This window comes from Lynx canadensis, chromosome B1 (assembly GCF_007474595.2).
Source record: "Lynx canadensis isolate LIC74 chromosome B1, mLynCan4.pri.v2, whole genome shotgun sequence".
Taxonomy (NCBI): domain Eukaryota; kingdom Metazoa; phylum Chordata; class Mammalia; order Carnivora; family Felidae; genus Lynx; species Lynx canadensis.
Genome location: NC_044306.2, coordinates 27664987 through 27677451, shown reverse-complemented (window position 1 = coordinate 27677451; position 12465 = coordinate 27664987). Strand labels below are relative to the sequence as shown.

General features: G+C 42.0%; 1 protein-coding gene and 1 pseudogene across 1 annotated transcript; one reads left to right on the top strand and one right to left on the bottom strand.

The window, feature by feature from the left end:
- Window positions 1-3760: 3760 nt before the first annotated feature.
- LOC115511851 lies at window positions 3761-4224 on the bottom strand (annotated as a pseudogene).
- A 3939-nt stretch (window positions 4225-8163) lies between these two features.
- LOC115511852 (60S ribosomal protein L12-like) lies at window positions 8164-9027 on the top strand. The gene is given in 2 exon segments (XM_030312278.1): window positions 8164-8540; window positions 8771-9027. Coding segments are annotated over 2 exon segments (501 nt in total). The 5' UTR covers window positions 8164-8248; the 3' UTR covers window positions 8980-9027.
- Window positions 9028-12465: the final 3438 nt, after the last annotated feature.

Sequence of the window (12465 nt, the reverse complement as noted above, 5' to 3'; positions counted from 1 at the left end):
TAAGCTAAATATTGAGGAAGGCATCTATCTTTTCAGCTAATGTGTGTATGGGTGGGTGGATGATGATAGGGACCAGGATCTGAAACTGTAACATGAGAAAGTGACACAAATTCCACAAGTTTGCAATACAGATAAAAGACCTAAATCAACATAATGGAGATTTCAATCTAAAAGTAAGATCATGGTTTTATGCAAAGTCTTCTCTCTTAATGCTCTCCATAGGAAAAGAGAATATTTTAAGATTATAGAGACTATTATAAATGAAAACTTCCTGAAATTCAGGCATACAGACAAGCAAATTCACTTTCAATGGAGTGGACTAGGAGACACAGATGGGGTGCCTCTCAGCCTCTGCTCCCCTTTCTGGGAGTTGCCCATGGTCACACCCAGCAGCCGCACTCACACTTGCCTTCCTGCCTGTGGCTGACGAGACCAGCAGTGGGTCCAGCAGAGACTCCGTCCTGAGAGTTCTGAATGGGGCACTGTGAGATGCTGTGTCATCATTTCCGCAGGCCAGTGAACAGAGCACGAGCAAACCAGGGAGTGAGGGCAACTGCGGCGGGTCACACGCACGTATAAGCAGTGATCGCTGGTCTGCTGAGAAGCCAACAGAGGGGACAATGTGAGAGCGAACTTGAGTAAGGGAAGCTAAGCTGACTGCCAGCTTCCTGGTCCAGTCCTCTGTGGGTCCCAGCTCTGCTTGATGCCCTTGGATTCCATTAACTATCGAGAACCTTCCATGAAGGCCTTTTTGCTTAAATTAGTTTTAAGTAATGTCTTTACCTTGTGACCCAAAAAGCCTTGACTAGAAAATATGGTAACCAAAGCAAACTGTGTAATGTAACCAGTAATTAACATTGAGAAAGAAATGTAAATGGAAGCAAAATTAGGAATGTATTAGTCATTTTCCCCTGCTGAAAATTTCAGAGCAGTCATTCTTAGCTTTTTGTGGGGGGTGGTAACAGAATTCTTTAAGAAGTTGATGGAAGTTACAGACACTTTTTTTTAGGGAAAAAACCCCACTTTTTGTATATAAGCCATGTACCACAGGGTAAGTACTTAGGTAATTTGTGTTTTTATTAAAAAAAAATTTTTTTTAATCTTTATTTTTGAGAGAGAGACAGAGTGCAAGCAGGGGAGGAGAAGAGAAAGAGGGAGAAACAGAATCTGAAGCAGGCTCCAGGCTCTGAGCTGTCAGCACGGAGCCAGACATGGGGCTCGAACTCATAAACAGCAAGATCACGACCCGAGCTGAAGTCATACACTTAACCAACTGAGTCACCCAGGCTCCCTGATTAGTGTTCTGATTTGAGCCTTAATAAATGTACGTATACACCTATCATCCTCATTGTGTCACCCTTATAAGCTTCTTTCTGAAGGATAAAACCAGTTTTCTCTGTAAATTTCCTTCAGTTCCTTTAACTTGATGGCTCAATCAGAATTATTCAATTCTGTTGAATAACTGTTGAATTCAACAGTTATTATCTGTTAAATTATGGGATATATATTGTACCAAAAACCTTTTTTTAAAAAGTTTATTTACTTATTTTTGAGGGGGTCAGAGGGGGAGAGAGAGAGAGAAAGAGAGAGAGAGAGAGAGAGAGAGAGAGAGAGAGAGAATCCCAAGCAGGCTCCATGCTGTCAGCGCAGAGCCTGATACAGGGCTCGATCTCACAAACCATGAGATCATGACCTGAGCCGAAATCAAAAGTCAGACACTCAGCTGACTAAGCCACCCTATCCAAATACTTTTTCATAATATTTAAAATACTTTTGAATGCAAATCTTGATCGATGCCTGAAACATAAATTGTCTTATTAAGGTGGATTAGATATACTTCACATTGAAATTGAATGCCCTCTTCTGTAGGCTACGCTTTTCTTCCCTATGTTAAACTTGTAATTTATCAAAGGTTCCAAGTAGCTATTAAGTCAGATGGTCTGTATTTGAATCCAGCCTCTGCTGCTTACCACATAACCTTGGGCAAATTATTTAGCCCTTTGAGAGTAAATTTCCTCCTTGGCAAATGATGTCAAGAGTGGTACCTAATCATAAGGTTTTTGTGAGGTTTTAGTAAAACCCATTTAAAGCACTTAGCAAAGCCTAACACAAGGCAAGTAACTAATAAATATTAATTTCTTATCTAGATGAATTGACATAAAAACTTAATCACGATATACTGTTAACTTGCTTCTCTTGAAAGCCTTTTCTCCTGATTTGTCCTGCATACTTACACGGATAGAGTAAGTGCCAGGATTGAGTCAGGGTCAGGTCCATTCAAGGATTTTCTCCTCTGGGAACCTCCCTCCCTCTTCTAGACAGAACGAGTGTAGCTGAGTTCCACCCCCAGACTCTGGGACAGGGATTGTATTATTCTCCTCCTCTGTATGCCATGACACAATTTGTTGAATAGATATATGAGTAAAGAAGCACAGAGCCTGTATTGAAGGAGATTCCTGCCCTTTCCCTCTCATTGATCAGACCCTGAGGGAGAGAATGGAAGAGGTTACAGACATGGAAGAGGTTGGTATGAGAAAAAGAAGGCTCCTACCAAGTTAGGGAAAGATGGATTGTTCTGTAGCCATGGTAACAAGAAGCCACCAGAACTGGTTGTTAAGTCTCTTTAATCTATCTGTGACAATTAGCTGAACTGAACATACTTTTGCAAACCAACCAGTGGTCACTCTTGCTTTTGAAAATCAGTCAATAAATAAGAATGGACCCGCTGTGGTAAAAGTGCACCTGAGCACCTGCAAATCAGTATGTCTCACCTGAGCAACCACACTTCCACAGATGATGTCAACCCATTCACACTTCTGAAAGGCCATCAATCCATGAATTCCACACTTCTCAAAAACCCTACAGGAGATCGGCAGTCTGCTCTGCTCTTGGAGACCATGCCTGACAAGCAGTTCTCCCTTACTAGAGACACCATAAATCCAGTTTTGTCCTTTAATATCAGATATGGGGAAATAGTCTCATCATCCTTTCCCATTTCTGAAACAGAAAATTCTTCTATTTAGATAAATTTCATGTAACATAATTCACCACCTTAAACATTTTAGAGTATACAATTCAGTGATTTTTAGTATATTCGCAATGCTATGCAACCACCATCCCTGTTTAATTCTAGAATATTTCTACTTTAACCTAAAAGGAAACCTGTAGTCCCCAATTTCCCTTCTCTTCATCACCCATCAACTACCACTCTACTTTTTGTCTCTGTAGGTTTGCCAATTCTTGACGGATCATATGAATGGAATCACACTGTGTGTGTGGCCTTTTGGGTCTGGCTTCTTTTACTCAGCGTGTTTCAAGGTTCATCCATGTTGTAGGATGGATCCATACTTCATTCCTTTTTTATGACCAAATAATATTCCACTGTATGGACACACTACACATTTTTTATCCATTCTTCTATAAATGAATACTTGGGTTGTTTCTACCTTTTGTGAATAATGCTATGAACGTTGGTGAACATTGTTGGTGTGCAAATACCTGTTTGTAAGTACCTCTTTTCAATTGGTTGACAATTTTTTTTTCAGGACTTTAAGTATATCACCCTAAGGGCACCTGGCTGGCCCAGTTGGAGAAGCGTGCAACTCTTGATCTCGGGGTTGTGAGTTCAAGCCCCACACTGGGTGTGGAGATTACTTTAAGATAAAATCATAAAATCACAAAATCAAAAAATACATACATACATACATACATACATACATACGTCACCTACTGCCTTCTAGCCTCTGTGATTTAAAAAAAATTTTTATTACTCAAAAAAACTTCACTTTTTTAGTTAGCTTTCTGACTCTGTGCTTGTGCCTTCAACACTTTCAAAACAATTTTCTGCTCATCAACAAGGAAAGCACAATTGGTCCTATCACAAACACACTTAGCTCACATGGAACCACCATAGGTCCTGATGATATGTTCTTTCATTTTAGACAACCTCAGAAGAACTCTAGGTCTCATAGCATGAACCCCTCAAAGTCGGCCTGGGCACACCCCACAAGCAGAATTGGATGCTTCCCCAATCTTCTTGGTATAAAGGTAAATGATTCTATTACCAGGGGTTCAGGACAGCCTGGTTTTGTTAGAGGCTGTATCGTAGGACAGCCAACGATGGTATGTCAAACACTAGACCATTCTGAGTGCCTATGGACACCATCCCGAGAAGAAAAAGCTAGCCTCCATGATTTCTGATAAGAAACCCAGCCATTAACTTTATCATCACATTTTATGTGATGAGTTGCTTATCCAGAACAGGCAAATCCAGACACTGAAAGTAGATCAGCAGTTGCCAGGGTTTGGAGGAAGAAGGAATGAGAAAACTGCTCATGGGTATGGGGTTTTGGAGTGAAAATGTTAAAAAAAGAAATTAGTAATGATGATTGCATAGCTCTATGAATGTATTAAAATCCTCAAAACTGTAGATTTTAAAAGGATAAATTATGTCTCGAGCTGCTATAGAAAAATCTACATTGGATATCTCAAAGGCATCTCAAAATCAATGTTTCCAACATCAAATTCTTGTTAATATCAACCTGTCTTCTTCCTGTGCTCTCTCGAGCTCAGTGAGTAGACCACCACCCATCTACTTACACAAAATAGAAACCCTAGGTCATGCTTGCCACCTTGTCTCTCCCTTCCCCCAATATTTAGTCAATCGCTGAATCTTATCAATTTTACCTCCTAAATGTCTAAGTGTTCCACTTGTCCCTATCTTTAACAGTCCATCCCAAAGCCACCACAAAACTTCTTATCTGGTCTCCTTGCATATGCACACTTGCCCCTCTTCAATTTGCCACCCCTGCAGCACCTGGCAGTGCTGGACTGCACAATAGTTAGACCAGGCACGTACTGACTACATCAGCAAAGCAGGCCACTTAAAAATTGAGGCAGGGGTGGGGCGCCTGGGTGGCTCAGTCGGTTGAGCGACCGACTTCAGTTCAGGTCATGATCTCACAGTCTGGGAGTTCGAGCCCCTCATCGGGCTCTGTGCTGACAGCTCGGAGCCTGGAGCCTGCTTCGAATTCTGTGTCTCCCTCTCTCTCTGCCCCTCCCCCGCTCATGCTCTGTCTCTGTCCCTCAAAAACAAGTAAACATTAAAAAAAAAAATTGAGGTAGGGGTGCGTGGGTCCATCAGTCAGTTAAGCATCTGACTCTAGGCTTCGGCTCAGGTCACAATCTCACAATTCGTGAGTTTGAGGCCCAAGTCGGGTTCTGAGCTGACAATGCCAAGCCCGCTTGAGGCTCTCCCCTCCTCTCTGTCCCTATCCCACTAGAACACCCCCACCCCTTCTCTCAAAATCAATAAATAAACTTAAAAAAATTGAGGCAAAATTTCTTGAAAATTTTTGGTATTTTGTATTAGGATATAAAATTTCTGTAACAGAAAACCCAGCTCACACTTGCTGAGATAATGGGAAAATGTATTATCTCACCTAACAAGTCCAGAGTGAAGCAGGCTCTAAGGTTAAGCTCAGCCACGTCTTAAAGCACCTCCATTTTTTCTATATTGTTGTTCTGCTACCTCTCCTCGTGGTGGTAAGGTGGCTGCCAGCAGCAAATAGGCAGTATGTCCCCTTTTCACATCCAGTGGTAGAAGGAAAACCTCCCTCGATGACAAGTTAGTTTGTCCTTCAGCTTGTATTAGGCAAATTTAAGTTACAGGCACATTGTGGACCAGGGAAAGACCCAACACTCATTGGCATGGACTGATTAAGGTTCACCTGTGGACTGGACAGACAGCTGGGTAAAATTTGAGGCTCTGCTGAGGAGGAAGAAGAGGGGAATGGATGCTTGCCCTTGATCTAATAACATGGCTTTTCTTTTGGGCAAGGGTTGAAATATAGGGAGGGGCCCTAACACATTGTAGAAAGAGGAAGTCAACTTTAGCAGAGTACCATTTACAGTACAAGTTTTCCCCTTCCATATTTCAGTATTCAAAACTCAAATGCATTTGATTTTCTGTCATCTGGCACAAATTTAACAATTTATCTGCAACCGGTAAAAAGCTTTCCAATTTTTTTTACTGAATTATAATAAAGTTCAAATGTAAAGATTATCATACGGGACCAAGTGTGGGTCATTCTTTTTCTAATTATAAAATATACTGAGCACAATGGCAGAAGTTCACTAACTACAGGGGTAAACACAAAGTCAAAGACTTTTGGGGGCTCTACGCATTTAAGCAATATATATGACACATCTACAATTATGCCAGCGAGCCTTAAGTAAAAAAAAATGTATTTTAGGCAGTTACAGGATAAGTTGAAGGACCTGAAACCATTCTTTCAGCTAATAGGTCTAGACATATTATATGTAATTAAGTTCTAAAAATCTGCTGTATTAAAAATCAAGTGCACTTAACCCAGAGATAAAGGGTTCTGTGTGTTAGGTTATTCATGGGGTGCCTGGGTGACTCAGTGGGTTATGTGCCCAACTTAGGCTCAAGTCTTGATCTCACGGTTCGTGAGAATCAGGCTCTCTACTGTCAGTGCAGAGCCCACTTTGGATCCTCTGTCCCCTTGCACTCCTGCCCCTCCCCGACTCATGCTCTCTCAAAAATAAACATTAAAAAAAAAAAGAGGTTATTCATTCAACAGGATACATAAGTCACTAACAAGCATTGAGGTCAATCGTTCCGCTACCTACGTGTGGTTGGCCAGCTCCTACAAGTCTACGGTAGAAGCTCTCTTCCCTAGGTCGTCAGGATCTGCTGATCAGAGTGGAGAATCACAAAATTATAATAAACATAAAAATGTTATTTATTTTAACGTTTATTTATTTTTGAGACAGAGAGACAGAGCATGAACGGGGGAGGGTCAGAGAGAGGGAGACACAGAATCTGAAACAGGCTTCAGGCTCTGAGCCGTCAGCACAGAGCCCGACTCGGGGCTCGAACTCACGGACCGCGAGATCGTGACCTGAGCCGAAGTCGGACGCTCAACCGACTGATCCACCCAGGCGCCCCTTAAAATGTTATTTTTAATTAAAAACATACAATTGCATTCATCCACCATTCCTCTGATATCTGGCTAAAAGGCCTTTTCTGATTGGAGTCTATGGACCAGGGCTGTACAAAGGACATACATTAATGTGAGCAAGCAGCACTATCAATTTTAGTTTCATTGGACTGAGGACTCAAGACACTTTAGAGAAAACTGAGCGCAGAATTCTGCTGGATTTTGACCTTTCCTCCACCTGAACTTACACATTTGTTTGCCCATACCTAATCCCACAGCATTTTTTTCTTGAGAAAGACAATCCTTTAGAGCTACTTCTGGGTATCCGATAGGTCTTTACCAGGACTTTCTAAGTATTCAACTTATTTTCATGGACATCACAACTCTCTTCATGCTCCTATTTGTTTCATTTGGGTAATATTAAATTAAATTATATGATTACCAAGTACAACTTGCATAAACAAGTTTGGGAACAAATGACTGACTTTTGGAAAGCATACGCATCAGGAAGAAGTGATTAGCCCGTCAGGGACTAGCCTACTTACTAGTTGTAAAAATTGTGTGGGTCTTCAGCATCAGGAGTATTTTTCACACAGAACAGGGACTGGTTCAAAGGTATGAACCACAGGAAAGCTGAGCTGGTTTTAGAAACAGAAAATCTCAATTCAGAAACTTAGCATTCAAATTTATATGAAGCTGTGAAACTCTTCTGAGGGGAATGCTAACGAATACGATATGACCAAACCCTTATTTGCTAAGCCGCCAGGAGGGCCAGTAATGCTTCTCTGCAGCAGGGCATAATGCCGGGGTCTCCCATTGGATGTGTTTGGTGTCACTGGGTCCAACATGGTGAATGCTCTGAAATATTAAAATACATCTCTTTGAAGAAGGCAGGAAAGGAACTGTTCCTAGTTTATGTTTAAGAAAATATTGAAGGAGCGCCTGGGTGGCTCAGTGGGTTAAGCGGCCGACTTCGGCTCAGGTCATGATCTCGCGGTCTGTGAGTTCGAGCCCCACGTCGGGCTCTGTGCTGACAGCCTAGAGCCTGGAGCCTGCTTCAGATTCTGGGTCTCTCCATCTCTCTCTCTGCCCCTCCCCCCATTCATGCTCTGTCTTTCTCTGTCTCAAAAATAAATAAAACATTAAAAAAAGACAAAAATTAAAAAAAAAAAAAAAAGAAAATATTGAAGTCAAGCTTTCGGCTTTCGGCTCAGAAGAGGCCAAGGTGCGACTGTCTTCGGTCGTCCCAAATCCAGGTTCACCTGACACCAGCCGCCTCCGACATGGCGCCTAAATTTGACCCCGGCGAGATCAAAGTCGCACACTTGAGGTGCACTGGTGAGGAGGTTGGCACCACATCTGTCCTGGCCCCAAAGATTGGCCCCCTGCGTTTGTCTACAAAAAAAGTTGGTGATAACATCACCAAGGCAACTGGTGATTGGAAGAGTCTGAGGATTACAGCGAAGCGGACCATTCAGAACAGACAGGCCCAGATTGAAGTGGTACCTTCCGCCTCCACCCGGATTACCACAGTCCTCAAGGAACCACCAACAGACAGAAAGAAGCACAAGAACAGTAAGCACAGTAGAAATATCACTTTAAAATTTTTTAAAATTTTGTTTTATTTTGAGAGACAGTGTGTGCACACACACAGGCACAGGCAGAGGCAGAGGGAGAGAGAGAAAGAGAAAAAAATCATCAACAGGCTCCACGCTCAGCACAGAGCCTGACTCGGGGCTCAATCCCATGACCCTGGGATTGTGACCTCACCCAAAATCAAGAGTCAGAGGCTCAAACCACCTGAGCCATTCGGCACCCCAGAAATCTCACTTTTGATGAGATTGTCAATATTGCCTGATAAATGTGGCACGGATCTTTAGCCTGAGAACTCTCTGGAACCATTAAAGAGATCCTGGAGACTGCCCAGTCTGTGGGATGCAATGTTGATGGCCACCACCCTCATGACATCACAGATGACATCAATAGTGGTACAATGGAATGCCCAGCTAGTTAAGAACTACTAATAAGGAAAATATTTCAATAAAGGATCATTTGACAACGAAAATAAAAGAAAAAGAAAGGAGGTAGGGAAGAAAGAAGGAAAGAAAGAAAGAAGAGGAAGGAAGGAAGGAAGGAAGGAAGGAAGGAAGGAAGGAAGGAAGGAAGGAAGGAAGGAAGGAAGGAAGGAAGGAAGGAAGGAAAAAGGAAGAAAATATTGGTAGCTTTAATAGTGGGTCAGATTATGGGGCGCCTGGGTGGCTCAGTCGGTTGAGTGTCCAACTTTGGCTCAGGTCATGATCTCATGGTTTGGGGGTTCAAGTCCTGTGTCAGGCTCTGTGCTGACAGCTCAGAGCAGCTCAGAGCCTGGAGCCTGCTTCCGATTCTGTGTCTCCCTCTCTCTCTGCCCCTACCCTGCTTGTGCTCTGTCTCTCTCAAAAATAAATGTAAAAAAATTTTTTTTAAATAAAAAAAAATATGGGTCAGATTACTAAGGATAATAAAATTCTCAGGGCGCGTGGGTGGTTGAGTCAGTTAAGTGTCAGACTTCAGCTTGGGTCATCTTGCGGTTCATGAGTTCGAGAGCCCTGCATCAGGCCCTCTCCTCTGCTTTCGGCTTGGAGCCTGCTTTGGATCCTCTGCGCCGCCCTGCCTCCCCCATTCTCTGTCCCTCCCCTGCTTGATCTGCCTCTCTCAAAACTAAATAAACATTAAAAAATAAAATTCTTCAAGGGAACCTATTTGCTAATCACTAGGGGCAAAACTATCCTGTTTCCTGGTGCCCTCTTGTGATAAAACAGCAGGTCTACAAGGTGGATTATGAAGCTTTAAGATTCAAGTATCTGAAAGAGATCTTCGTTTACCTTCATTAACGGTTGGACTGTATACTGAGAACTAGCTACCAAAATGATATAAGGAGTTCAAGCAGTGGTGTTTAAGGGTGGGCCATAGAATTGTATTTCCTTCCCACCCCCTAAATCATCTAAAATGAAATTATATTACGTTTAATAGTAAAAACAACAAAAACACCACCATGATTTACTACCACGGTTAATTAATAATCAGCAGAACCAATTTAAAGTTTTTGGATAGAATGTCCTATAGCCTCAACATGATGACCCCTCTTTTAGTAATTCTTTTTTTTTTTTCCAAGATTTTATTTTTAAGTGATCTTTACACCCAATGTGGGGCTTGAACTCACAACCCAGAGATCAAGAGTTGCATGCTCTACTGACTGAACCAGGCAGGCATCTCCCTTTCTAGTAATTTTTACTGAATTCAGGGGGAAGACCAAATAATTCTTTTTAAGTTTTCCTATTGTTTTATCTCACGCTATTGAAGAACTTTAAAAAAAAAAAAAGATTAATAAGCAAGGCAAGTCTACAACTGTTTTTCTAACTAGCATTTAGGAAGCCCGCTGAATTATGGAATCTCTAAAAAGGTTTAACAAGCCTTCTAAAAGGCAGTATTGAATGGGGTTAAGATCATGAACTCTGGGGTGCCTGGGTGGCTCAGTCGGTTAAGCGTCCGACTTCAGCTCAGGTCACGATCTCGTGGTCCATGAGTTCGAGCCTTGCATCGGACTCTGGGCTGACAGCTTAGAGCCTGGAGCCTGCTTCCGATTCTGTGTCTCCCTCTCTCTCTGCCCCTCCCCCATTCATGCTCTCTGTCTCAAAAATAAATAAATGTTAAAAAAATAAATTAAAAAAAAAAAAAAAGATCATGAACTCTGGAGCCAAATGCCATTTACTCAGTGACCTTGGACAGTTACTTAGCCTGTCTGTGCTTCAACTTCCACATCTGTAAAACAGTGATAATATCACCTGATTGTCAAGAGAATTAAATGACTTAGTGTATAACTAACCAGTTAAGTGTAAACTGCTTTTAACAGTGCCTGTCACGTAGTCGGTTGTATACACATTTAATAAGTTAATGCCTAAGTATATGTTAAGAATAGTTTTTGTAAGGATGCCTGGCTGGCTTAGTTGGTAGAGCGTGTGTATAACATGTGACTCTTGATCATGGGGACATGAGTTTGAGCCCCACATTGGGTGGAGAGGTTACTTAAATTTAAAAGAAGAAGAGGAGGAGGGTGATGAGAGGGAGGAGGAAGAAGAAGAAGAAGAGTTTTTGTATTGTTTTCATTCTCTTACTCAACATTCTTACCCTTCAGGATTTTTATTAGTAATAATTTCTACTAGGCCTAGTGAAGTTAAACTTATGGTTAATGAAATATATATTTAGGGATGAGTAATCTAAATTTCTAAGAAGATGATGTTTAGAGAAGTTTATAAGCTGAAGACCTCTGATGAGGTCATGTGGCATGCCCATTAAGAAAGAGTTCTTCCTGAACCCATCTTCCCTGATGTGGAGAGCCTTGAGATGCTGACTACGCACTAGTAAGGAACCCAGGTATAAAGGGATGTGTGTATGGTTTTAGAATATGAACGTGAATTCTTGGATGCTCCTCCCTTGAAAAGCCGGATCTTAATCCTCTCTCCATTGAGTGAGAGACGGACTTAATGACTTGCTTCTAAGTAGAAGTGATGGTATGCAACTCTAGAGACAAGGTCCTTCCTCACATGGATCTGAAGGAAGCTGAGGGAAACTGGCTGCCATTTCATGGATACCCACCAGCCCTATGGCAAGGCTCACGTGCTCCATCTTGTAAGTGGACCATCCAGCCCCAGTCAAGTCTTCAGATGACTGCAGGTCTGACTGACTGGCTGAGAAACATCATGAGGCACACTGCGCCAGAAGCACCAGTTGAAGTACTCCTAGATTTGACCTGCAGAAAGCATGTAAGATATGTTCACTGGATCTAGTTGCTACATCTCAAGGTAACTTTCTACATAGCATAAGTAAGTATTATAGTGTGTATTCATGGATGAGTAAGACAGCAGTGTAGAGTACCCTTTCTGGACCTGATACTATCCAACTGGTGAAAATCTATCATCCTGACCCAACAGCTATCACCACATTGCAGTAAGATGCTGTGATAAGATGGTTTCTTTCTTCTCTCTGCCCAATTGCTACCATTTTTGTCACAAGCTTGTCAGGGTTTGTCCTACCATTAGCATAATTGCCTAGAATGTCTGTGATGAAGCTGGAGTGCAGTCTCAGTGAGAGAGACTATTAGAGAAAGTGGCAACCTGGCTATGGAGAAGCCCCAAAGAGCGAAGTTTCATTAATACATTGTCCAGGCTTTGGTTCTTTGTCCTAAAGGATCAGAAACTGTGTTTTATCAGAATATTCAGAATTCATAGACTAAATGGACAGACTTGGGGGCCGAACCATACAAATTAAATTCACATGAGACTAATGTATAAATCAGAAAGCTTCTCTAAATTTGCCACGTGTAGGGGTGCCTGGATGGCTCAGTTAAGCATCCGACGCGATTTCAGCTCAGGTCATAATCTCATAGTTCGTGAATTGGAGCCCCACCTCGGGCTCTTTGCTGACAGTACGGAGCCTGCTTGGGATTCTCTCTTTTCCTCTCTAC